At 33.8% G+C, this 24788-nt stretch overlaps 1 protein-coding gene across 4 annotated transcripts in view; it reads right to left on the minus strand.

Moving 5' to 3' along the window:
• NCAM2 (neural cell adhesion molecule 2) overlaps positions 1–24788 on the minus strand; it is a 271041-nt gene that overhangs the window by 74257 nt on the left and 171996 nt on the right. For all 4 annotated transcript variants that reach the window (XM_074300617.1, XM_074300614.1, XM_074300615.1 and 1 more), the window contains one exon: positions 15756–15929. In XM_074300617.1, coding sequence (XP_074156718.1) covers positions 15756–15929 — 174 coding nt within the window. The remainder of the gene's footprint in view (positions 1–15755; positions 15930–24788) is intronic.

The raw sequence follows: 24788 nt of genomic DNA on the forward strand, positions 1-24788 counted from the left end.
CTGCAGAGGCACTTGTAGCTTGTCCAGGATTATACCAGAAGATGACTATAAGCCTGAGCTTTTTCTATTCAGGGGCTCTCTGGGAAAGGCTGAAGTCAACATTATTTCCTGTAAACCAGGGCCTAAAACCAGAAATGGTCTGGTTAGGGTTAGTTGGGGCCAAATCATAAGACAAGTTAAAACTGGGAATCTATTGGACAGGTGACAGCACCAGGAGATAGAGATGGACCTGGGGCAAGATCAGTGCATAGGAGGAGACAGGACCTAAAGTCAGTACCATCTCTGAAAGATGAAATAAGAGGCTAGTGAAATGTTAGGTCCTGTTGCAGCCAAATCAGGAGACAAAGCCAAGCCCTAGCTGATGCACAAAGTGATAGAAAGGCAGAGGGTTAATATGACTATGATCTTTCACCTGTAATAAATCCCTGTACCCATGTGGGTAGTTACAAAAGAAGGCAGGGATTGAGGTAGAACATGGGCCTGGTCTCATACCTAGAACTAGCTCCTCATCTTCAGTCAGAGCTACATAAGAACTCAAGAAAGGAGAATAGGATCCAGTTCTCCTATCCAGAATTACAGCAGGATGACAGTAGGGACAGAAATTGGGCCTTGCCATCCTACTGAAACATAAGGATAGAACAGCATCCATAACTAGCACCAAGATTCAGTGGAAATATAAGGATGCTCCTAAATCCAATTAAAAATAATATGGATTGAGAACCTAAGGAGAAAAATCCAGAAGAGGAAAGTAACTCTGTAATAAGAACAGAAAAGAGAATGCATTGGCAGCAATGACTATAAGAATGGAATCATGAAATGAAGAAAGAAATGAAATATGATAACGATTGAAATTAAGAGGCTTGGAAAGAAAATAAATAATTCAGAACAGAAAGCAGAAAACTAAATAGATATCTAAAATATCTAATATATCAAAATAGAAAAATCTAAAAAAATTGGAACAGAACAAGTAGAACTTAATGATTCAATGAGATAAAAATATGAAAATAAAAAAAAGTCTGGAAAAATCATAATATATAAAATACCTGCTATCACAAACAAATGACCTAATAAATAGTATGAAGAAAGATAATTCAAGACTCATTGAACTCCCAGAAAACCTTAGCAAAACAAAACAAAAACCCTCAAACAAACTGGGATATCGCATTTCAAGAAATCATAAATGAAAACTACCTTGAATTATTAGAACATAAAGGAAAGCAAAAATGACAAAATATCAACACATCAAGATATGTCACCAAAATTGTTATATACAAAAATTAAGAGAACTTACTGCCCAAAAGAATTGAATTAAACTTTTGTGTTGCCAAGAAACATAAAGAGAATTCTTGAGAATTTTATTGGTATCCTGAGAAAAATAAATGGTGGGCCAATGTTTCTAGAATTGAAGAAATCAGTTATGGTAAATGGTGATTTTGGTCATAATCTTTTTATAATTAATTAATAGTCAATTAATCAATAAGCATTTATTAAGCAGTCATTTTTTTTTTTTTTTTTTTTTTTTTTTTTTTTTTTTTTTTTTTTTGCCAGCCACTATGTTAAGTGATAGAAACACAAAGAGGTAAAAATATGTTAGAGTACTGAGCTTGGAGTTAGGAAGATTCATCTTCTAAGTTAAAATTGGCCTCAAACATTGGCTATATGAGCCTAGGTAAGTCACATAACTCTATTTTTCTCACTTTTCTCATCTGTAAAATGGGGTGGAAAAGGAAATGGCAAACTCCTCCAGTAAATTTGCCAAGAAAACTCCAGAGTTGGACATGAAATGAATGAACAATATATATGGAGGCTACTTTAGAAGTTTTGAATTTTTTTCTTTCCCATAATCATTTTCTCATTTGTTATAAACCCATTATAATCGTAAATGCAAAATGCCTGACAGTATTGTTGCTAATTAATATGTTCATTTTATTGTTTTTTTAATACATATTAATTACATATAATTATTACTTTATCATTTCTTACTTTATATGCTGAATAAACATTTAATGATTATTTTTAAATGATTAGTTTGCTAAACACAATTTTATTTTACCACTTCTTGAAAAAATAGAACATAAAATGTTTAATATATATTATTATTTTTTTGAACTAGAAATACTTATAATCATTTCCTGATTTTATGAATGGATCTAGAGAATAAAAACAAGGACAGTATAAGGAAGGATGTTGAAAAGAAAGGTCAAAATTGAAATACTGCAAGGTAATTCATAGCACTGTCAGGACTCAGAAGACTTTGTTAACTAACTGATCTATTAGATACAGTAAAAATATCAGACATACTGACAGGATGAGACAACAACTGGAAACTGACTTTGACATTCTCTTTTGAGGAAGAATTAGTCAAGAAAGTAAAAGCCATAAATTCAATGTACTTAATAATAAAGGGCAAGATAATAACAAAATTGGACACACAAAAAAGTTTGATGTGTAAATACATTTAATCCAACTTGGAGATAAGTAAGAATAAGTAGAGATGAAGGTAGAATTAGAGGTAGACTTGGTAAGAGAATGATTACAAGACATACCAACTTCAACCCGGACTGATCATAAAAACAGGATTAAATGAAAATTTTAATAAAGGGTAAGAATTATAACTCTTATTTAGCCTGGGTGAAGAGAAGAAAGGCAAAAAAGCAAAATCATATGATTGTAATTATACATTACTGGTGGTGTTCTAATTCCTTTTAAAATGAATGTTTAATTCATTAAATGAATGTTAATGAATAAGGTATGGAAGAAAAACAGCAACAAATTAAAAAATGAATTAAAAAATAGAAATTCAGAAAATCAAAGTGATAAAATTAAAGATAAAAACAACCATTTAATTGGCAAATAAAACTAAATACTTTTTTTAGGTAGAAAAGAGGCAATATGTTAGTTATTTAGAATAATGAGAAAACCAACTTACAAAACTCAGAAAGAAAACTTTTTAATAAATGAAGAGAAAATAAAATAACTTATTTTAAACTATTTTTCCTATTATACCAGCAAAATAGAAAATAGAATAGTTACAATTATATCTATAAAATATAAAATAGCAAAATTAGCCAAATAATAAAAGAGAAATTTTTTAAAAAGAACTTAGAATATTTAATTGAATAATCCATAAATAAACTTCCATGGCACTAGTGAGGATGGGGAGGAGGAGGAATTTAAGGCCTGGACAGATTTACTAATAAATTCTACCAAACATTTTTTAAAAATTTAATTTATATGTAAATTACTTTTTGCTCAGAAAACAAAACTATTCTCTGATTTTTGACAAAGAAATTATTAGTGACTTGGAACATTTTTTAAATGACTCTTGAAAACTTGGATTTCTTCATTTGATAACTACCTGTTTACAACCTTTGACATAATTTTTGATTTTATATATTTCTGAGACTATACTTTATATCTTGGATATCAGATCCTTCTCAGAGATGTTAGAAACAAAAGATTTTTTTCCCTCAGTTAACAGTTTTGCTTTATATCTCCTTTGGATTTCAAATTTATGTCTAAACCTAATTTCTGCCAGATTACTTTCTGGTCTTTTCAGCAATTATATTTTTAAAAGATTTTATTTAACTTTTCTATTTCATATATTACCATAGTTAAACTAAGTTATCTTTTCCCTGTACCTCTCACACACAAAAAAAAAAAATCAAGAAAACTGATCAATATATTGAAAAAGGAGTCTCCCCCAAAATATTCTATATGTAACACCTATGGTCCTTCTTCTTCTGCAAAGAAGTAGTTGTGGGAGTAGTGTCAAACATCTCTTCTTTTCGAGTTCTGTTTGATTGTTATAATTTTATCAGATTTATTTTTGACTTTGGGATGTGTAGTTCTTGGGGTGTGTTTGGAATACTGATGTACAAAACTATCACTTTTGTCTATGATATGATCAGTATGCTTAGGGAACCCTAAAGAATAATTTAAAAAAACCCTAACTGAATTGAATTGAAATAATTAACAACGTTAGCAAAGTTTCAGGATATAAAACAAACCCATACAAGTCATCAGCATTTTTGTGTATTGCCAACCAAACACAGCAGAAAGCTATAGAAAGAGAAATTCCATTTGAAATAATTGCAGACAATATAAAGCATTTGACAATTCACCTGCCAAGACACATCCAGGCATTATATAAACACAATTATAAAAATGATTTCCATATGAATAAAGATAGATTTAAACAATGGAGTAATGTTAATTGCTCATAGGTAAGTCAAATCAATATAATAAAAATAACAATTCTAAGTGAATTTACTTTATTTAATGCTATACCAATCAAACTATCAAAGAATTATTTTAAGAGCTAGAAAAAAAATAACAAAATTCATCTGGAAGAAAAAAAAGTCAAGAAAATCAAAAGAATCATGAAAAATAAGATGAAGGAGGATGCCTTAGTAATACCAGCTTACTAACAATATTGGTGATCATCAAAACAATTTGTAGTGGCTAAAAAAAAGCGGAGCAGTAGAATAACATAGGTGTATAATATGTAGTAGTAAATCATGATGGTAACTGAGAAACTCAGATTCAAGCTTTGGGGCAAGAACTCACTATTTGCCAAAAACTGCTAAGAAAAATGTGAAACTCTTTGGCAGAAAATAGACATATGCCAATATCTCATACTATATATCAAAACAATGTCAAAATGGATAAGTGATTTAGATATAAAGGCTGGCATCATAAGTAAATTAGGGGAGCATGGGAAAATGTTCCTGTCAAATTTATGGATAAGGAAAGAATTTATGACTTATGTGATAGAAAGGATCACAGAAAGTAAAATGGATCATTTTGATTATATGAAATTAAAAAAGGTTTGCACAATGTAGCCACAATTAGAAGGAAAGTAGCAAATGGGAACAATCTACAGCAAATTTCTTTTATGAAAGCTTTATTTTTCAAATGTATAGGGAACTGAACCAAACTGGTAAAAATAGTCATTCCCAATTTGATAAATGACCAAAGGATCTGAACAGGCAATTCTCAGAAGATAAAATAAAGCTATCAATACTCACATGAAAAAATGCTCTAAATTAGTACTGATTAGAGAACTGCAAAAAAAAAAAAAAAAAAAAAACCAACAACCAAACCTAAAAAATAACAACTCAAAAACCACAAACACTCTGAGACACCACTGATTAACATGATAGAAAAGGAAAATGATAAATGCTGGAGGAGATGTGCATTGTTGGTGAAGTTATGAACTGGTCCAATGGAATGACACCCAAAAAACAACAAAAACCTTGCACTAGAACCATTAAGTCTGTATCCCAAAGAAATCAAAGAGAAAAAAAAAAAGACCTATATGTACAGAAATATTTATAGTAATTCTTCCTATGATGGAAAAAAATGGAAACTGAAGGGATGTACATCAATTTTGCAAATGGCTGAACAATGGGGAATATAATGAAGTGAAATAAACAGAACTAGAACAGCAATATTATAAATGATAATCAATTAAGAAAGACTCAGCTGATCTAAATCTTATCAAGAGTATGATCCTTCACAATTCCAAAGGATCCAAATTGAAAAATACTATCTCTAAAGAGAAAATGAATGAATTGAGTGCAGATTGAAGTATACATTTTTCAGTTTCTTTATCATTCTTTTTTGTAAGTGTGTATTATCTGAAGGCATTTTTTTTGTTGTGTTATCTATACTTAAAGTTTAAATATCAAAAACTTTAAAAAAAAGTCTTTTCTATCTTTTAATTGTGGTCAAAATAAAGTGACTGACAGAGAAGAATTTTTAAAAGCACATAAATTGGAAAGTAGAATCTGAGAAGGATTTTTTTCTTTAGGGCTCTTTCTTGAAATAAAAATCAAGACTTTTTGGGAGGGTGACATGGAGTGGGAGGGTATGTGCTGAGATAAGATCTCAGGACTGTGCCTCCCACAGAATCTATTTTAAAACAGATTGGTTCTGTTAATCCAGTTAATTTCTAAGGGAAATTCTTAGATCAGTTTATGAATTCTTATAAATTATGGGAACTAATACTTGCAAGAGTAGCATATTCTAAAGGAATTCCTTTATATAAGTCAGAGAAAATACTGAGGGAAAAAAATCTCTAGATGATATAAATCTTTCTCCCTCTGATTTCTTCACCTGGAGAAATAATGTCCCCAGGTATGAAGAAAATTCAGGAGTAGTGATCATTTTGAAGAAGTCCTGGGTAACCAGATGGGCCTGAGCAGAGAAAGCCTGAAGCACTGATAGCATTATGACTCGCCCCAGAAGACAAACAGGGAAGGGCAGTGATAAAGATCTCAGCCTTAAGTGAACCTTTTATTCTTAAGTAAGTCTCTAGAAACCGAACCTTTACTCATCTAATCAGAAAGCCAAATTATGAGGTCAAAGTTCACCCTCCCTGATTATATTTCCCTATAAAAGATCTGCTCATAGGGTAGATCTTCCTGGTTAATTGTGAGCTAGCCCATCATGGGTACTCCTGCCACATGACATCTTTCTTCTTGTAATAGCTAACTCTTTTAGGTACTAAAGCCTTCTTAGGGGTTAGCCCACCAGTCAATGGTATAATCTCCTTCCCCTTTTTAACCCATTATGGGGTTACTCTGCTAAATTTCTCTGGATTTAGCCTGCCAATCAATGGCATACTCTCACTCTTGTGCCACAGCTTCCTTTTATTGTCCTGCCTCAGTTTCCCTAAATTGTTCTGCCTCAGTTCCTTTAATTGTTCTGCCTCAATCCCCCTGGTTGCAACCCTTTCTCTTTCCTGATTATTAGGAGTGATATAACTTAGGGTTGGCTACTCTAGCCATTGTAAATGTTTAATTTCAGATAAGGGGGAGTTCAGACACCCTGGCTCCTAAGTCCTCCTAAGTTATCAAGAATTTATAGTTCTACTCTCAACCTGTCAGAACTGAATTTATGGTCGGTCCCTGCTTGGAAATTCCTGTGTTCACCAGTATTCAGACTCCACCTCTTGCCTTTGTCTCCCCTGATCACTTAGAGCCATATAAAAATCATTAGAATCTCACATTTGATACTGAATTCTTTGAGACAAAATTCCTAGGGGGAATAATGGATTCTGTTCTGCCTCCCAGAAAATCTCTCCCTCTCAGAAACCCAAATAAAATATTAAAAACTCTCTAATCTCTATCTTGCCTCAGTTTCTCCAGCATTAAACCACTTCTTAGTATCTTTAGTGGCTTTTTCCTCTTGATTAATTGTGAGTTTCACTAGAGAACTTTGTCTTTTCCCCTGATAAGTGTTAAAACCCTTTTCCTTACTAATTCCTGTGTGCTATTCACATAATAAATAGCAAAATCTTAGTAACCCGTGATAGATGTCTTGTCATGGTTGTGATGTAAATTGTGTCCCCCTTAACCTTTGGGAGAGGCCCAGATATAAACTGTGTCCCCTTTGGGGGGACTCTCAAATCCTGGGAAAAGCACACCTCTCTGTCCATGAGGGAAACTCCCAGTTAAGTAATCTCATTCAATTTTGAATTGAATTGAAGCCCCCAGCCTCAGACAACTAATAAAAGACAACTCTGAGCAACTAATCTTTGCAGACATCCTAACAAGACTATACCCACTGTTGGAGATATATTCCCTGCCCACTAAGAAGGCTGACTGTCTTCTTAGGGTGAATAAAATTCCTTTTGCTATAGATTTTGAGTTTGTGAATTCTTTCACATAGGACCTGAAGCTCCAACCAGACGGGCTCTCCCACCCCAATTCTCACATCCCTCAGTTGCTCCATGCTGTGAACTTTTATATGTTTTCTTTTACAATTATGCTCTCCCAAATTTATTGCTCTTCCAAAACCACTCCTGATGTTTATTTTACCTCTTCAGTTTTAGTAATTAAAAAAAAACCATAATTGATTTAATGGTAACTTCGCTCAAAGGTTAGCCCCCACAAAAGGGGAACCCCCAATTGGTCTTTATTAGATCCACAATGGGACTCTCATAATTCTAACAATTACAACAGAATGTAGCAAGCCAGTTTTTATTTGAGGCTTTGGTTATTTGAGCTTCCCCAACAAACTGGAATAGGTTTTAGGAGATAGTACAAGAGGATGAGGATCCTATTCATTTTTATAATTGGCTGTGCAAAAATGTTAAATTTTATGGGAGACTAGACTCTTCTATTTTGAGAGATGTTCGGATCATTTGCACCCTTTTTATTAATTAGTCCCTGCCTGAGACATGAAAGTATTCCCACAAGAACTGCTCTGGTTGGCATGAAATGACTGTTGTATAGTTAGAGGGAATTGCTTTTTAAGTCTCTGAAGGAAAGCAAAAGGACCAGAGTGTGAAGCCCGTTTCAGCCTAAACCATTCTTTTAGGAGTTTCTATACAGGCCATTAGGGACATTGTTGTACAAGCTGTGTTGAAAATGATATCTAAACAACTCTGGGCATTTCAAAAATGTTTCTACTATGGAAGGAAAGGTCACATTATTCAAAACTATTTTAAGAGAAAAAGGGAACATAGAAATCAAAAGGAAATGGCTTTAAGGGTTCTCTAAGCAGAAATAATGTAAAGAAGAGGGAAGTGGTAAGGGCTATGGAGCTCTAGGATAGATTTTCTTTTTTTAGACCCCAAGCTGCCAGATTTTCTCCAGTTTCTCTTACCTCACTTTCCTTCACTGATTTTACAAGTTGAATAATTAATATTTTCATTGATAGAAATTTAATAAGTGCTAAATGATTAACTGAAGCTAAGTGTGGAAATGAATTTTCTTTTACCTCAGAGAATCACCAGCTAATGTAATGTAATTTATCCCCCAAATCCACCCATGAACTATTATGGACAAGATCTTGTAGTCAAATTTTAGAATTTTCTATTCTAACAGCATTTTATTTCCTACAAATTGCCCACCCCAATCTGACCAATGGGTTTAAAACTGCATAAATAGTCTTTTAAAGGCCTTAAATGCAATCATTTTAGAATTTCAGCAATTTATGTTCTAAATTATGTTATGAATTATTAAGTAATAACTCTCTGCAGATTCTAAAAAGTGAAGAGTAAGTAAGCAGAAGAAAGAAGAGAGTATTTTTAATTTGGAAAACTGCTTTGAGTTAATTTCTGTAGGTAACATAAAAGAACTCTACTGTTAATTGGATTGGGAATAGACAGAACCCCACTCTTGTGTTTCATCTGGAATATAATGAGACACTGAATGTCTCCTAAAAGTCTTTGCAATCACTTAAAACATCTTAATGGTTTAAAAAAAGATTTCTCCCACAAACCTTTTCTTGGACAAGGAACAGGTAGTATAGTAGATCTCTCGGTCTCCTAAAGAATAGCTGATATAGCTAATTGAGCAGTAGATCGATGGTAATTGAGATAGCAAATTTATGATGAGAATGCCCTAGGTTGAAATGAACTCTATAGTTTGTGAAAATAGGGCTGTAATTTAACAATATTATGTGTAGTATCTGTAAGCCAATACAGAAAGTTATAGAAGGTTAGAAAAAATTTAATTAACAAGGTGTTCCCAAATATGATAAATTGGGTTTATTAAAATCACTTTTAAAATATTTTATGATAGATTAGCTAGAAATAGTGAATCTCATAATATAAAATAAAAATAAATAGTCCTTGTGTAAAATATAATATTGAATAATTAAAATTATATATTGACATTCTATATGATACCATTTGGTAAATAGATCCAGGTGTAATTGAATTTATTCTGGTCTCATTTTAGGGGAAATTAGTTATTTATTATTATTATCATATTCTATTGGAAAACTTGTTATCTGTGTGGTTTTTAAGCCAAACTATCACAGTTATGTGATTTGTACTATGTATAAAGATAATGCCTAAATTAATTTGAAATTTTATTATATTAGAAATGTTAGAAAAGTGAACTTGTCTTTTATTCTTGTGGGCTATGGATTTAATTGGTAAAAGACTAATGTAAATAGTCTTATTTTCTTAAAAACCTCCTTAGAAATATAGACGATAGTAATAATAGGTTCCTGTGAAGTAAGCTTAGCAAGGAACTTTTTGAAGTGCCCTCATCTTGAAAGGCAGAGTCCTAAAATCTTACTAAACCTGCTAATACTTTAAAGTAAAGCTGAGTACTTGCTATTGTGGCAGATTAACAACGGTGCAGGGTATCAATATTTTAAGACTTCAAACTCTGAACCCATGCTCAGATAAAGGTACAGTGATTTTATTTTAGTTAAGAACTAGAAATTACAAAGGAAAATACGCATATTCTTACACATATATATGCATATGTGTAGATATATGTGTATATGTTTATGTGTGTGTATATACATACATACATATACACACACACACATATATATATGTATATATATATAATATGTATTTATTTATTCATTTGTTTGTTATGTCTCTAACCATTGTATGTCACTGTCTTAAGAATGATTTTTCAACTCTGGCTTTAATCTCCTACAGTAAGATTAAATAAATATCTGATTAGTTCTCTCCATTCATCTTTCAGGATATTCTATAGGAAACTTATATTATGTATCAAACACTATAAATATAGGACATTATAAAAATATTAGTTACTGTAGGCCACTAAATATTTCCTCATATTGTTCAAATTAAGAATTATTTAATACTCCTTCTGTGAAAACTCACACTTTTGCCTGGGGAAAAGAGATTACACCCTACCAGCATTAAATCAAAATCCTTAGATCTTTTTTGTCTAGCCAAAAATCAGCCCTTCAATTGGACTCTTAGATTGAAGAATTTTAACATCAATTTTAACATCAATGGTTTATAATACATAAGCACATTTTAAGTTACCTAATAATAACAGATGTGAATTCAAACTGATAAAACTTTATATATGTTTCTTAGTATTGTTAACATAAATTATGTTTATCAAGTTTATCAAACTTGGTAATACCAATAGTTAGAAAAATAGATTTTCTTTCAATATAGAAATTGTTACATCATACTTTTAGTGTAAAGACTATTTTATTCAGATTACAATGCGGAAAAATATATATTTTTTTGTTTCAACTCTGCTGGTGACATGTTATAAATGCTATAAGACTTACACTTAAAGGACAGGTGGAAGTACTTACCATATGTAATTAGAAGGTTCATTAATCAGTTTCTGTAAGTTCAGAATGATTTTCTGGCATAAGGTAAGTTAGAGATGTATTTAACTGAACTGAGATAGCTTTAACAGAAATAGATTTTGTTGTATGTTTCAAATTCATAATACTGTTTATGATATTATTAAGATCACAATTACAATTAGGATTACAGCTCATTTCTAATTTAGATGTTGTTACATTATAAGCTAAACTGTTAAAAGAAAAAGAAAATGTATGCAGACTATTAATATTCTGAAGTACTTGCCGAGAGTAAAAAGGAAATTTCATCTAAAATTATTTAGCCATCACTTAGGAAAATTATAAGATCATTCATTAAGTTATTAAGGGTTATTATGATAAGGCCAATTTAAATGAGTATATTTTTGGCATTGCTTCACTTAGAAAACTAAATCTCCTTCCCCACTGAGAGTAATTTTTGATGAGAAGAGGGTGGTAATTAGGAAAATATTTGTGGTAATTAGGAATTTATAGCATAAAAATATTATGGATTCTGAAGTTATATCTGGAATGATCTGTACTGAAATTAAATTTTAACCAAATTAATCTTAAACTCTAATTTAAATTTTTTTCTTTAAGGGTTGAATAAGAGATAGAGATTTTAGTTTAGAGGTTTCCTGCTATGTTACTTATTGAAAATCAAATGATTATCATCTTTTTACATCAGGATAATTTTAAGGTGTTTTTCAGAAAGAGAAATATTAGTAGAAAGGAATGTAAAGTAAAAATATTTTGTGTGGTTTTTTAAGAAGGCCTAATTAATTTTTATTGCTAGTTAACTTATTGTAACAACTTGAGAATATTGATGAAAACTGTATCTAGCCATACTATGATAAGTGAGACTTTGCTATGGGAAGTGAAACCTCTTTAGGATTCTGAATATTCTTTTTCAGCTTCATTTTTAGCTTTGTTGTATCCTTGGGCCAAACTTAAATGAGTGCTTCAGGAAAAATGCCAGTAGTTTAAAGGAAGTAACATCAGAGATCTAAGGCCAGTGGATACATGTCTTGGCAATAAGGATTGGAAGGGCAACCTCAGGAAGGCTAAGGTTGGACTCTTAATTCATGGGCTTTCTTGGTTCCATATACTTGACTACTTATAATTATTCTAACCTGTGGGCCATTAATACTTGCTCTTGCTGAATCTTAATAAATTTTTCTATCCAAAACTATGATTACTGGGACTTGCTGTTTAAGATCAAATGGGATTGTAATTGAGCCTGCTTCCAGATATGCTCATCAAGATGAACTGCAGGTGGATTTCTGATGGGAAAGGCTGGAGAAGACTTTGGCATGGGTTTAGGTACAATTAATCTGACTTGATTTCCCCAATATGGATTTCCTCTTGAATGGAAAGTATCTTTGTAAGCCTCAGTCACTGCAAATGATTATCTATAAATAAACTTTAGCCTGGAATTGACATCAAGATAAGGGAATATTTTCTTCTTTTATGGCAATTTTCTTTAATCATGTCAGGTAGTCAGTATGAATATAATATTAAATCTTTATCTCATAGGCTAATATTTGAGCATATCTCAGCTAGTATAGTAAGATACAAGTATTGGAATTTTTGTCCTTTCTGTATTTTCAACAACAAAATAGGTGAATATTTAGTCTTGGCATCTTCCTATAGTTCAATAGAAGATAAAGATCTTTAATATTGCCGGAAATTAGGGAATGATGTACAGATTTGCAACATTAGGATAAAATTCACTTACTTAGTGAAGTTAATATAAACTACTATCTGTTTGGATTTAATGAAAAGAATTTCTGCACAATTAATTATTTTAAAAGAATAGCTTGTGATTTATCTTATATTGCTTTAAAGAGAGAGCTACTTTTACTCAGTCTTTCATTTGTACATAGAAATTGAAAATGCTGTATTTATTATAAGCAACCTATTTGATATATACTGTTTATTAACTGGTTACTCAATGTACTTGTATATCTCATCCCAGAACATTTTGCTACAATTGAAGTTATTCTGGAAACTTTTAAATTAATTCATTCTTGTATTAGAGGTCATCTTCTTATCCATAGCAGGATCTCATTCTCCTGAAGGGAGAATGAATAGCTAAAAGAAAATAACAAAAATAGATAATAAAATGAATAGCTAGAGTGAATTTTATTTTTGGTGAAAATTTTAAGATTATATATGCCAAATATATATTCAAAATATATTTGAAAGAATCAAAGAAGGAAATGAGAAAAGTGATTATTTTTCTATTATATAAATAGCCAATTTTTAAACTGGTATCCAGGCCTTTTTTCTTATTTCCTCATCCAGGAACCAGCCCCTATAGGTCAATTAACAGTCTCTGAAGGACAAGTCTGATAGGTAAGATTGTCTAAAATCTTAGCATCCTACCAAAAAATCCCTTTTGATCTTGGACAGGACCTCATCCACCCAAGAGACTTTACTTCTGTTTAGAATATAAACAGAATCTAATCTAGACAAATTTCTGCCCCAAAACAATGAGCTCATGCCTTTGTACCCTTCCGTGGGAGTTTAAGTGATCCAGTTCATGAAGAAGAAAACCAAATAGAGTGATGTAGGTCAAGGATTTCTTCTCCAGATTCCTGGAGGCAGCTAAGTCTCAAGATTAAGCCACATTCTCAGTAGGAAGAGCTGAAGACTTTTAGCCCAAAACCTCATTCACTGTTTACCAATCAAGGTTCACCTGTCAGGGATATCTTTTTTTCCAAAAGTATATTAATACCTCCAGTCTCTTCATGTGTTTACAATGGGTTATTGAAAGAAGCTGTTGAATAATAATCAATAATCCACTTGATAATTAGCTATCCTAATCAATAAATTGGTTATTAATTACCCAGGAACTCTGCTCTCTTGGGTTTTTCTTTTGTAATATACTCAAGAAACTCAAAGGTCTTCTTTTTATCTCCATAATCAAATATAAACCCTCTGTTTTGCACTCAAAACCCATCATAACCTAACCTTTCCTCTTTTTGATTTTTTTACACCTTATCCCTCACCATATACTCTTTAGTTTCATCATACTGGCCTGCTTACTGATCCACAAACAAGCTATTCCATCTTCTCTGGCGGCCCCCAATGCCTGGAAGGCTCTGTCTCCCTGTTTCTATCGACTTGTTCCTCTATTTCCTTTAAGTCTTAACTAAAATTATATCTTCTGTAAGAAGCCCTTCTTAATCTCTCTTAATTTAGTGACTTCTTTTTATTTCCTATTTACCCTGAATATAGTTTGAGCATATTTGTTTGCCTGTTGTCTCCCTGGTAAGATTGTGAACTACTTGAGGGCAGGAACGATCTATTATCTTTTTTTTTTTTTTTTTTTTTTTTTTTTTGTATCTTCAATCCTTAACAGTGTCTGGTTCAGAGTAGGCACTTAAGACATATTTATAATAGCCTTCTAATCCTTAAAAAAAAAAATCTTTCTCTACTTCCTTCATATCCTTCTCTCTATCCTTCATACAGCTGCCAGAGTGATTTTCCCAAGATTCAAGTCTGATTATGTCATCCTCCTAATTCAGCAAATTCCAGTGACAACCTGTTGATTTTAGAATTAGCTTTAGGTGTCAGGTGGCAACTCCACACAAACCTGGGAATTCAAGCCATGGCAGACTTGGAGCCAGGATTCCAGGCAGAGTTTTGCAGCCAGCTGTTCTGTTGTGGAAGCCTAGAGAAGCCAAAGTGACTAAGACTCAAATCCGAGAAGTTTTGGACTTTGAATTTGGGATTGAATTCCATAAATACCAGACTAAACTATGAATCTAATTTTCCCCCTTCCCAGAGACTGAGGTGATAGGGAAACAAGAGGGATAGGTCCCACATATTATGGAATAAATATGTATGTTTCTGATTATACAGACAGTTCTAATTTTATGTAAATTTGCATGATGCAAATGTGACTTTACACAAAGAATTCTGAAAGAAATCCATATTTTATAAAACCCCACATATGTTAACTTTACTGAACAATACTGTGCACTCTCTCTCTCTCTCTGCTTGCTTCTGGCTCTTGGTTTAGTACTTCAGAGTCTTCCATCCACCAAAAAACAAACAAACAAAAATTCAACTTCTAAAAAAATGCTTGCCTCGAAGGGAAAGAAAAAGAATGAATACCCAGAGATCACATTATGGAAAAAAATCGCTTTTTGTAGAGGTTTGCAGAATGGTTCATTTACGTAAAGAACTGTCTGTACCTTTGAAATCAATATCTCCTTGTAAAAGTAGCTAAATGTAAATGGGGCATGCAGACCACCCACTCCTCAGAGAGCTTAGACAATTCTTCCCCAGTCCCATTAAAAATACCAGAGAACCTTGGGGAAGGGGTATGTGACATATTTGTTCTTCAGGCAATGGAATGTCCAGAGTAATCAGTGTTAATGCTTCAAATACTTGCCTCAAAGCAAACCTGGGTTTAAAAATCTTTATGATAAAATTATACAATTTTCCTGATTTGGGTGTTTTATGATTTTTTTTAAATTTAAGAAGCATCCTGTATAAACATTGTTACTATGAATCAAGTAATTTCAATTAAGCTTCCTATAATTTTTTTCCAAAATTTTGTTCACTCAATTTAGGGTAATTCCCATTTTTCTGAAATGCAAAATGTAACAGGTGAAACAAACATAAGAACTGACTTTGAATTGATAAACAGGATTCCAAATTTGTTGACTCACTTGAAATTCCATGGGAACGAAACACTTTCCATGTTTCTGAAGTCACTTCTTTTACATCCAATTGATAGTGATGAATAGGTACACCACCATGAGAGTCTGGTTTGTTAAAAGAAACTTTGGCAATAGTTTGTGACAACTCTATAATTTTTACTTCATAGGGACTGGATGGCACATCTATAAGAAAATAAAAACAATGGAAACATAAAAAATAAGTTGAGAAAAACAAAAAACAAAACATACAATATATTTAATAATATAAATGATAGAAAATTCTTATTCAGCTAGTTTAACAGATATGAACTTTAAAAGGTAGCTAGATATTCTTTGTGAGTAATGAGAAATCAAAAGTGGGAAAGTCAACCCTTAACTTTCTGTTAATAAAATAGCATTAAATCAATGCAAAACCAAATTTCATTTTATTGATTTGGGTTTCCAATGCCTTTTTTTAAATGAGATGATGTTTTCACTAATTCAATTATTTGGGTGAGGGCATGGTTACTGAATACATTTGGAACAGTAGTATAATTAAAAAATTCAGACTAATTTACATGGCATCTATAAAACATAAGTTATCATTCTTCAGAAAATCAAAATAGGAAATTCAAAAGATGGTTTCATCTACTTGATACTCATTTAGAATAAACATTCAGTTGAGATGGCCTGACTTGAATACACTTATTTTTTTAAAAAATATTTATTAATATACTACAAATGGAAATATTCATTATTTTATTTCTTATATAAATCTAAATTCTCAAAAAGAAAAATCTGGGATCACATTTTAAAAATTCTTCTGTGTCCAGTAAATTTGTGAAGATTAACAAGTAACTGTCCATATTTATTTCAATAAAAACATATCAAAATAGAAACAATAAATCTAGTCAATTTTATAATAATCTGCACAGATTAAAATTCTAAAGTTGTAATTTTTTCTTCAAAATCTTTTATGTATTAGATTCATATGATTTTTTTAACAATTTTTTTTCAATCAGCAGAAATAAGTCTTTCCCCCCTCCCATTTCTACCTCCTCCCATCCAATTTGGAATGAATGAAAAACTAAACCCGTCACAAACATGTAAAGACAAGCAAAGCAAACTTCCAAGTCTGAAAGAAAAAAAAATGCAAGTGTGTATATGACCATGTATACATGTTTCCTTCATTTAATGCAGAACATCTTAAGAAATTATTATAAGGGGCAGCTAGGTGGAGCAGTGGATAGAGCACCAGCCTTGAATTCAGGAGGACCCGAGTTCAAATTTGGTCTCAGACACTTAACACTTCCTAGCTGTGTGACTCTGGGCAAGTCACTTAACCCCAGCCTTGGGGGGGGGGGGAAGAAAGAAAATAAATTATTATATTTTCTTTCAATGAAATTGAGTTCAATAGGTAGATTTGAATTTTAAAGAGCATTATAACTTTACATTTTTGGAATTTCTTTTTGAGATGGCTTTGATGGAAAGAGTAAAAAATTAAAATTTTTTTATGATTATTTTTTCCTTTGTTTTGTTTTCCTTTGACATTTATTAAGTGTCTACTCTGTGCCAGGCATTGTGCCAAATGCTAGGAATAAAAAAGAGGCAAGAGATAGTCCCAGTCGACAGGGAGCTCACAATTTAATAGGGAAGACAGCATGTAAAAAAGGGGAATTGGGAAAGATTTCTTGTAAAAACATGGAATTTTAGCTAAGGAATCCAAGAAAGTCAGAGGGCAGAGTTGGGGAGCATGAAGGATAGAGAAAATGTCCAGAGCCAGGAGAAAGACTGTCTTGTTCACAAAACAGCAAGGAGACTGGATTGAAGAGTGTGTGATGAAGAGTAAAGTATAAAAAGACTGGGTTGTACACTTAACACCCTACACCAAGATAAGATCAAAATGGGTCTATGATTTAGGCATAAAGAATGAGATCATAAATAAATTAGAAGAACATAAGATAGTTTACCTCTCAGTCCTGAAAAGGAGGAATTTGTGACCAAAGGAGAACTAGAGATCATCATTGATCACAAAATAGAAAATTTTGATTATATCAAGTTAAAAAGCTTTTGTACAAACAAAATTAGTGGAGACAAGATTAGAAGGGAAGCAATAAACTGGGAAAACATCTTTATAATTAAAGATTCTGATAAAGGCCTCATTTCTAAAATATATATGAATTGACTCTAATTTATAAGAAATCAAGCCATTCTCCAATTGATAAATGGTCAAAGGATATGAACAGACAATTTTAGGATGATGAAATTGAATCTATTTCTATTCATAAGAAAAGATGCTCCAAGTCATTATTAATCAGAGAAATGCAAATTAAGACAACTCTAAGATACCACTACACACCTCTCAGATTGGATAGGATGACAGGAAGATAATGCTGAATGTTGGAGGGGATGTGGGAAAACAGGGACACTGATACATTGTTGGTGGAATTGTGAATACATCCAGCCATTCTGGAGAGCAATTTGGAGCTATGCCCAAAAAGTTATCAAACTGTGCATGCCCTTTGATCCAGCATTGCTGTTATTGGGCTTATATCCCAAAGAGATCTTAAAGAAGGGAAAGAGACCTGTATGGGCAAGAATGTTTGTGGCAGCCCTCTTTGTAGTGGCCAGAAACTGGAAACTGAATAGATGCCCATCAATTGGAGAATAACTGAATAAATTGTGGTATATGAATATTATGGAATATTATTGTTCTGTAAGAAATGACCAGCAGGATGGTTTCAGAGAGGCCTGGAGAGACTTATATAAACTGATCTTAAACTCCTATATGGAGTTTAAGATGTCTCCTGGACATTCAGTTTGAGATTCCCTCCCTCCCTCCACATAGAGTATCATATTGATGATGAGATGCTTCCCGAGTGTGCCTGGGCCTCTCCCCTCAGGGACTAATAAATGCTTTCTCTTTGTATCTAAAGATGGCTCTGATAAGTTAACTTGGTTAAGGGGGTCTAGCACCCCTCTCTCATAGGAGGAATTGATAAACATTGATCCCAGAGGCAGGCAGGGAGAAGGCACTGATAGAAATCAGTTTAGCTCCATGGTCCCAGCCTCTGGGGAGGCCATGCAGTGTGAAATCCAAGGTTTGCTATAACCCACCATTGTAGAGATCTCCAGCAGTCTCCCCACTGCCTTGCCCTGTCAGAAATCCTAGTCATGTCCCTAAGGTTAAATTTTCCCATAGTATTTACTTATGCGCCATCCCAAAGCTGCTGCCCTCCTTTGGGTCTCTGTCTGATGATGTCTTTCCCTTCCCCCTTCCCACAGGCTACGTGGTATCTCCCTTAACTACACTCTGCTTTCCAACCCCACTTCTCCTCCTTACACTAACTCTTGTAGGGTGCTCAGTCCCTCTCAGGATTTAGCCTGCCTGCTAAGGGCATGCCCCAGCCTCATGGGGTGCTCCCTTTTCCACTGGATAATTAATTGTGAGTTCCACTGAGGAACTTGTCTTTCATATGCTCTCCCACTCTATTCATATTTACCATTCCTGGTGTCTATTGTATCCCTTAATTTTGTCTGTAACCCACTCCCCTAAATAAATATACCTTTTGCAAAGAAGAATGAATTTTTCACATGACTGAATTCCAACTTTTGGTGCCTACAATCATCTGGTATCTACATTACTTATATCATTTTGCTTCTGAAATTACCCTAATACTCTTACTTACAGATGCTCTTAAAAGCATTTATTTTCCCTTTCGTACCTCTGAACCTTTCCAAGATAGCTTGGGTTTTACTGGCTAGATTTCTTTCTTAAGTCCAAAACCAATCTGATTATAATTGGCCAACAATAGGTCCTAGGCCAAACCTATTTGGTCATTTTTGGGATTCTGACTGACTCAGCAGCAATCATTTCTGCTTTGGCCAGAAATCCTGAGTAACTTCCCCTCCTAGATTTATTAATTTAGATTTTTTTTTTGGACTAGGTGAAAGAGGAGATTCTTTGCCTCAATTGCTACCTGGCCTTAATCACTGAATGGGTGCAGCCTCAGTCAGACTGTAATCTATTGAAAATCTTAGTTTAAAAAGGCCAAGGTCTCCCACTGCATCCAGGCCTGTTATGGGCCAGAACTTGAAACAAGGTGCTAAGTCAGTGGAATTGATAGAGACAATGGTTATTTAGCGTGGTGCTTAACAGTTCTCTAGTTTAGCATATGTATTTAGTACTTAGTTCCACAAGATTCACACCTTTCAGAGAGCATATATAAGCTGGGAGCCTCAACCAGGATTCAGTGTGGGAGATTCAGAAGCCAGAGCTCAAGCTCTTGGAACCAAGACTACAGAAGGCCTCTAATAAAGCTAACCAGGCTGCAGGAAAGGAGACAAGACTTGGAAAGAGACAATAAGGATTTGGACTTTAATACCTGGCTGTACTTGGGGTGATTACTTAACTGAAACAAAGGCTGCCTCCAGAGACCCCAAGGAAACCCTAACAAGAGAAGATTACATTTTAGAGAAGAATATTACACAGAGCCATCCTGATTACACAGTCCTCCTGATCTGTATCCGGCCACTGAACCCAGATGGCTCTGAAGGAGAAAATGTAGCAGGTGACCTTGCACAGCCCTCCCTTACTTAAATCCAATTCACCTGCATGTCATGGCACCCCCTCCTGAGGTCATGGTCCTCTTCAAGAAGGACAAATAACAAGAACAACAATCTCAAAAATAGTTGGAGATATAAGATGGGAAGTCTGCAGAAAAGTTAGGGTACAACAGGCAAATCTGAGAGTCATCTGTATAGAAATGGTAAATTAATTGCTGAGTGAAAGTATAGGAAAGAGCAAAGGTCTCAGGACAAAACCCGAGGGTCCCCTATATTTATCTTGTCTGATGACAAGTCCTGTTTCATTACTCTTCCCTAAAAGGGTAAAGATCAAACAGGAAAAGGATGCAATAGGAGATGCAAGTCAAAACTGCACAGCAAATGTTCTTTTCCTGGTACTGGAAAGCAGCAGATGGAAGGTCTGAGATTAAAGCGTAAGTTGCTGCTCCTTGCCCTGGGAGATCAGATTGGTAGGAACAGATGTGCCGGTAGTGATGGAAGTCACTGCTCTGGGGCAGAGGAAGTTTGACCTTCGCTGCCTTCCCTCAAGAAGACATGCTGCAACCAGCAGGAGCTGGAAGGCCCAAGGAGTATGGTCAGAGGAATGTTCAGGTCATTTTCTTATTTGGGGGAGTTGGCAATGAGAAGCAGAAGGAAGGAGTATAATCCTTGTTGTGCTGGGCGAAGTCTTTTGGGCAGGTGGAAGCCACCTGGCCTTACTATCTTCCCTAAAGGGGGCATACTGTTCTAAGAATGGGATGGAAGGCACAAGAAGTTCTTCTCTTCACCCGAGGAGGCTGGCAAAAAAGCAGCATATAATCATTCAAATCTTGGAGATGAACACATCCAAAAATAAAATAGGATTTTGGTATAGAAATAGAATTTTGTTATACATTTTACAAATTTCCACATGAATGTTGAATGCAATGTAATTATAGACTCAGAAATTTGTATGTGAAAAGGACTCTCAAGATAATCTACAGAACATGAGAATTTCTGGCTCAGGCTTCTTGCCATCAACAAGCCAAGAAAAACTATGTCCCAGTCCTAGACTTTATCTTGAGCTTCTTGACATGGCTTCAAGCAAGCAGGTTACACATCCTGCTGGTCTGAAAAATCAAGTTTAGGACATTTAAGTTATGCTCCAATTCTGACCAGCTTGACCTATAGCTTTGACCAAGCTTTCCTGACCTTCCCAATGTAGACTTTCTTATCTTTCCTTTCTGTTACTTTTTTCCTGACGTGTATATCCTCATCTTCCTCTGTTCTACTTTGGCCAAGTTTCTAGTGTTTCCATCCTGCTTATATGTTCACATTCCATATAAAGCTGCTAAAACTGATGCTCTTGGCTCATTGACAGACGAAAGTTCTCAGTGAAGCCTGAACTCTGAGCATAATAAAACTGCAGTTATTATTGATTCACAGCAGTACTGAATCAGTGGACCCTTGGATAATTTTTTTTTTATCTATTCTGACTCTTATTTTCTCATCTTTTAGAGGAGAAAATTGAAATCCAAGAGTTGTGACATTAGCTTCTTGAGAACAAGGACTGCTTTTGCTTCTTATTATATACCCAATACTTAGCACAATGTCTAGTATATTGTAAGTACTTAATATATGTTTACTGTTTGAGTGACTAATTAGAAAAGTAATTGAAAGATAAAAGACTACAAGTTCCTACAACCTAAAACAACATTTTATTATAATTATTAACATATGATTTTCTTGCTTTCCAAACCTGGACTTACAGGTGAATTTTTTCTTTTAGACAAATCCTGATTTAGTGGAAGAAAAGGATCTCACAGGATAATAAGATAAGGTTTGCAACATGAAGCACAGAAGCAACTGAACTGATGACGTCATAGATACACTATGGGTGCTAAAGAATGTTTTAAACAACGATTTATGCTGAAATCCTAAGAGTATTAAATAAACATCCACTACCCTGGAGCATCCTTTTTCAAGCATTCTTACTTATTAATTTTATAGTCCTTGCTATTATAGACCTGGAATTGAATCTTGTGAATAGAATATTCCTTAGATAGAAGTTGAATGACTTTTCATGTCTACATAATTCCCATCACTGTTGATGCCTTTTAGTATATATAATTGCACTATCAAGTATATATAACACACTACAACGTATCACTCAAATATCTCTGCTTCTGTATTTTCTGAAAGAACCCTTGGCAGGATGGAGTCAAGATGGCAGAGTAGCAGGAAGAAGTATATTCAAAGATCTAGAAAACATACCAAATTGAATTCTAATTGAGGAATCCAAGAAAAATCACAATAAATCATTTTTCTAGTCCAGGTTGGCTTAGGGAGAGTGAAAGAGAGAGGTCTGTAGATACTGGGAATTGGATGTAGCCAGAAAAATGCAGCATATTGAGCATTCTAGCATTCAAGGACTGAAAGAGATTTGAGACAAGAAGTAAACCCAAAGGGATCCCTAAACTAGCTCAGAGTACAGAAATGAATGCTGTCTGGCAGGTTTGTTTCCAACCCAGTTCTAGGTAGGACTGAGGAATAGGGGTTGGGGGGAGATGGAAGTCTATATCTAGGGGAAGAAGAGAGAAATGGCTGCTAACAGATCTTAGCTATATAGTAAACAAGGAATAAGTTTGGAAGAAAACAGAGCTGTGTGAGTCTATAAACAGGAGAAGAGTCTTTGGTCTAGACTCTAGACCAGGCTGAAGTCTACAACCGAATAAGCAGGAGTCTTAGACCAAAGGGAAGTATGAACCAGCAGATCCTCCCATTAGGCAAATACAGGCTAAGTTCAGCAGTAGTCTACTGAATTAAGAATGAGGCAAAAGGATCTTGTTCAGACCCAAACATGGATTAGGAACATGCATAGCTCAAGAAGACAGTGAGCAGATTTCACCCTGGATCATATAAATTTGGGAGCACTGAGCTCAAAGGAATAAAACCTGAACTGTGAAAGAAGTAAAATAAAGCAAGAGGACCAAACCTCAGGATAGATATTCCCTGCTACAAAGGTACAGAGCCTGGTGCAAACATATATGTGTAGTAAAAAAAATAGGCTTGAGAAATGAACAAACAAAAGAATTCCACCAGAGATATTCTGGTGACAGAGAAGCCTAAGACACAAACCAAGAAGAGAAAGACATGTAGACATCTATGAGTAAAGTCTCAAAAAATTATAGTTTGTATATGTGTCCAAACATAATTCTTAGAAGAATTAACACAAAAGTTAGGAGAAGAGCTAAAAATGACTTTAAGAACTAAATAAAAGTAGAAGAGGAACATATAGGAAAAGAAATTAGAGATATGGAAGAAAGATCCAAAAAGAGAAATAAGAATTTGAAACAAAAAGAACAAAATCTAAACAAAGAAATTACCTCACTAAATAATCAGAACTGGCCAAATTGAAGGTAATGACTTCAAGAAATATTAAAATATGACCAAGTAGAAGTTGATGACCCCATGAAACATTACTGGACTACTTGAAGCCATGAACAACAAATCTACTCTTCATATTTAAAAAAATCATCAAAGAAATTTCTCCTTAGACCCAGAAGGCAAAACAGAAATTGAAAAAATCCAGTAGTCACTTCCTAAAAGAAACTCTAAACTAAACATTCCCAGAAACATTATATCCAAAATTCAGGTTAAAGAAAAAAATGTAAACAAAGAGAATAAAGCACTAAAAAGCCACAGTCAAGGTCACACATAATTTTGCATTCACCAGAAAGAAGAGCTTGAAATATGAGATTTCAGAGGAAAATAAGATAGGCTTACAACCAAGAGAAATTTACTCAGAAAAACTGAGTGTAATATACTGGGGATAAAAAGAGATATTTAGTGAAAGAGAAGATTTCTAAGCTTTCCTGATGAAAAGACCAAAACTGAATAGAGGATCTGACACACAAACATAAAAGACAAGAGAAACTTAAAAGGTAATTTTAGCAAGCATTCATAAGAGACTAAACAAGATCAAACTGTATTTTTATGTGCGGGGCATGTGTGTGTGTGTGTGTGTGTGTGTGTGTGTGTGTGTGTGTGTGTGTGTGGTGTGTATACACATTTTAAATTATATATGTGTAACTGACATATAATATATTTAACATATGTATAATATACATAAAATTAATATATATGAAAACCTCCCAGAAATGAAGTATTCAAATAGAAGTTTATACAAGAGGGATGAGGAAGTGGGAGATGGAGTGGGAATACTTGAACCTCATTCTCATCTAAATTTGTCAAAAGACAGAAGAATATATATACAACAAGCTGGATATAGGAACATATTTCATTCAATAAAGAAAAAGAAAGGAAAGAGGCTAAGGGAAAATAAAGAAAAAAAAAAGTAGGTAGATTAAGGGAGGGCAGTTAGGATAGTGAATAGAGGACTGGGCCCAGAGTCAAGAAGACTCATCTTCTGGAGTTCAAATCTGGCTTCAGACACTAGCTGTGTGACCCTGGGTAAGTCACTTAACTCTGTTTACCTCAGCTTGTTCATCTGTAAAA

The sequence above is a fragment of the Sminthopsis crassicaudata genome, chromosome 3 (genome assembly GCF_048593235.1).
Source record: "Sminthopsis crassicaudata isolate SCR6 chromosome 3, ASM4859323v1, whole genome shotgun sequence".
NCBI classification, from domain to species: domain Eukaryota; kingdom Metazoa; phylum Chordata; class Mammalia; order Dasyuromorphia; family Dasyuridae; genus Sminthopsis; species Sminthopsis crassicaudata.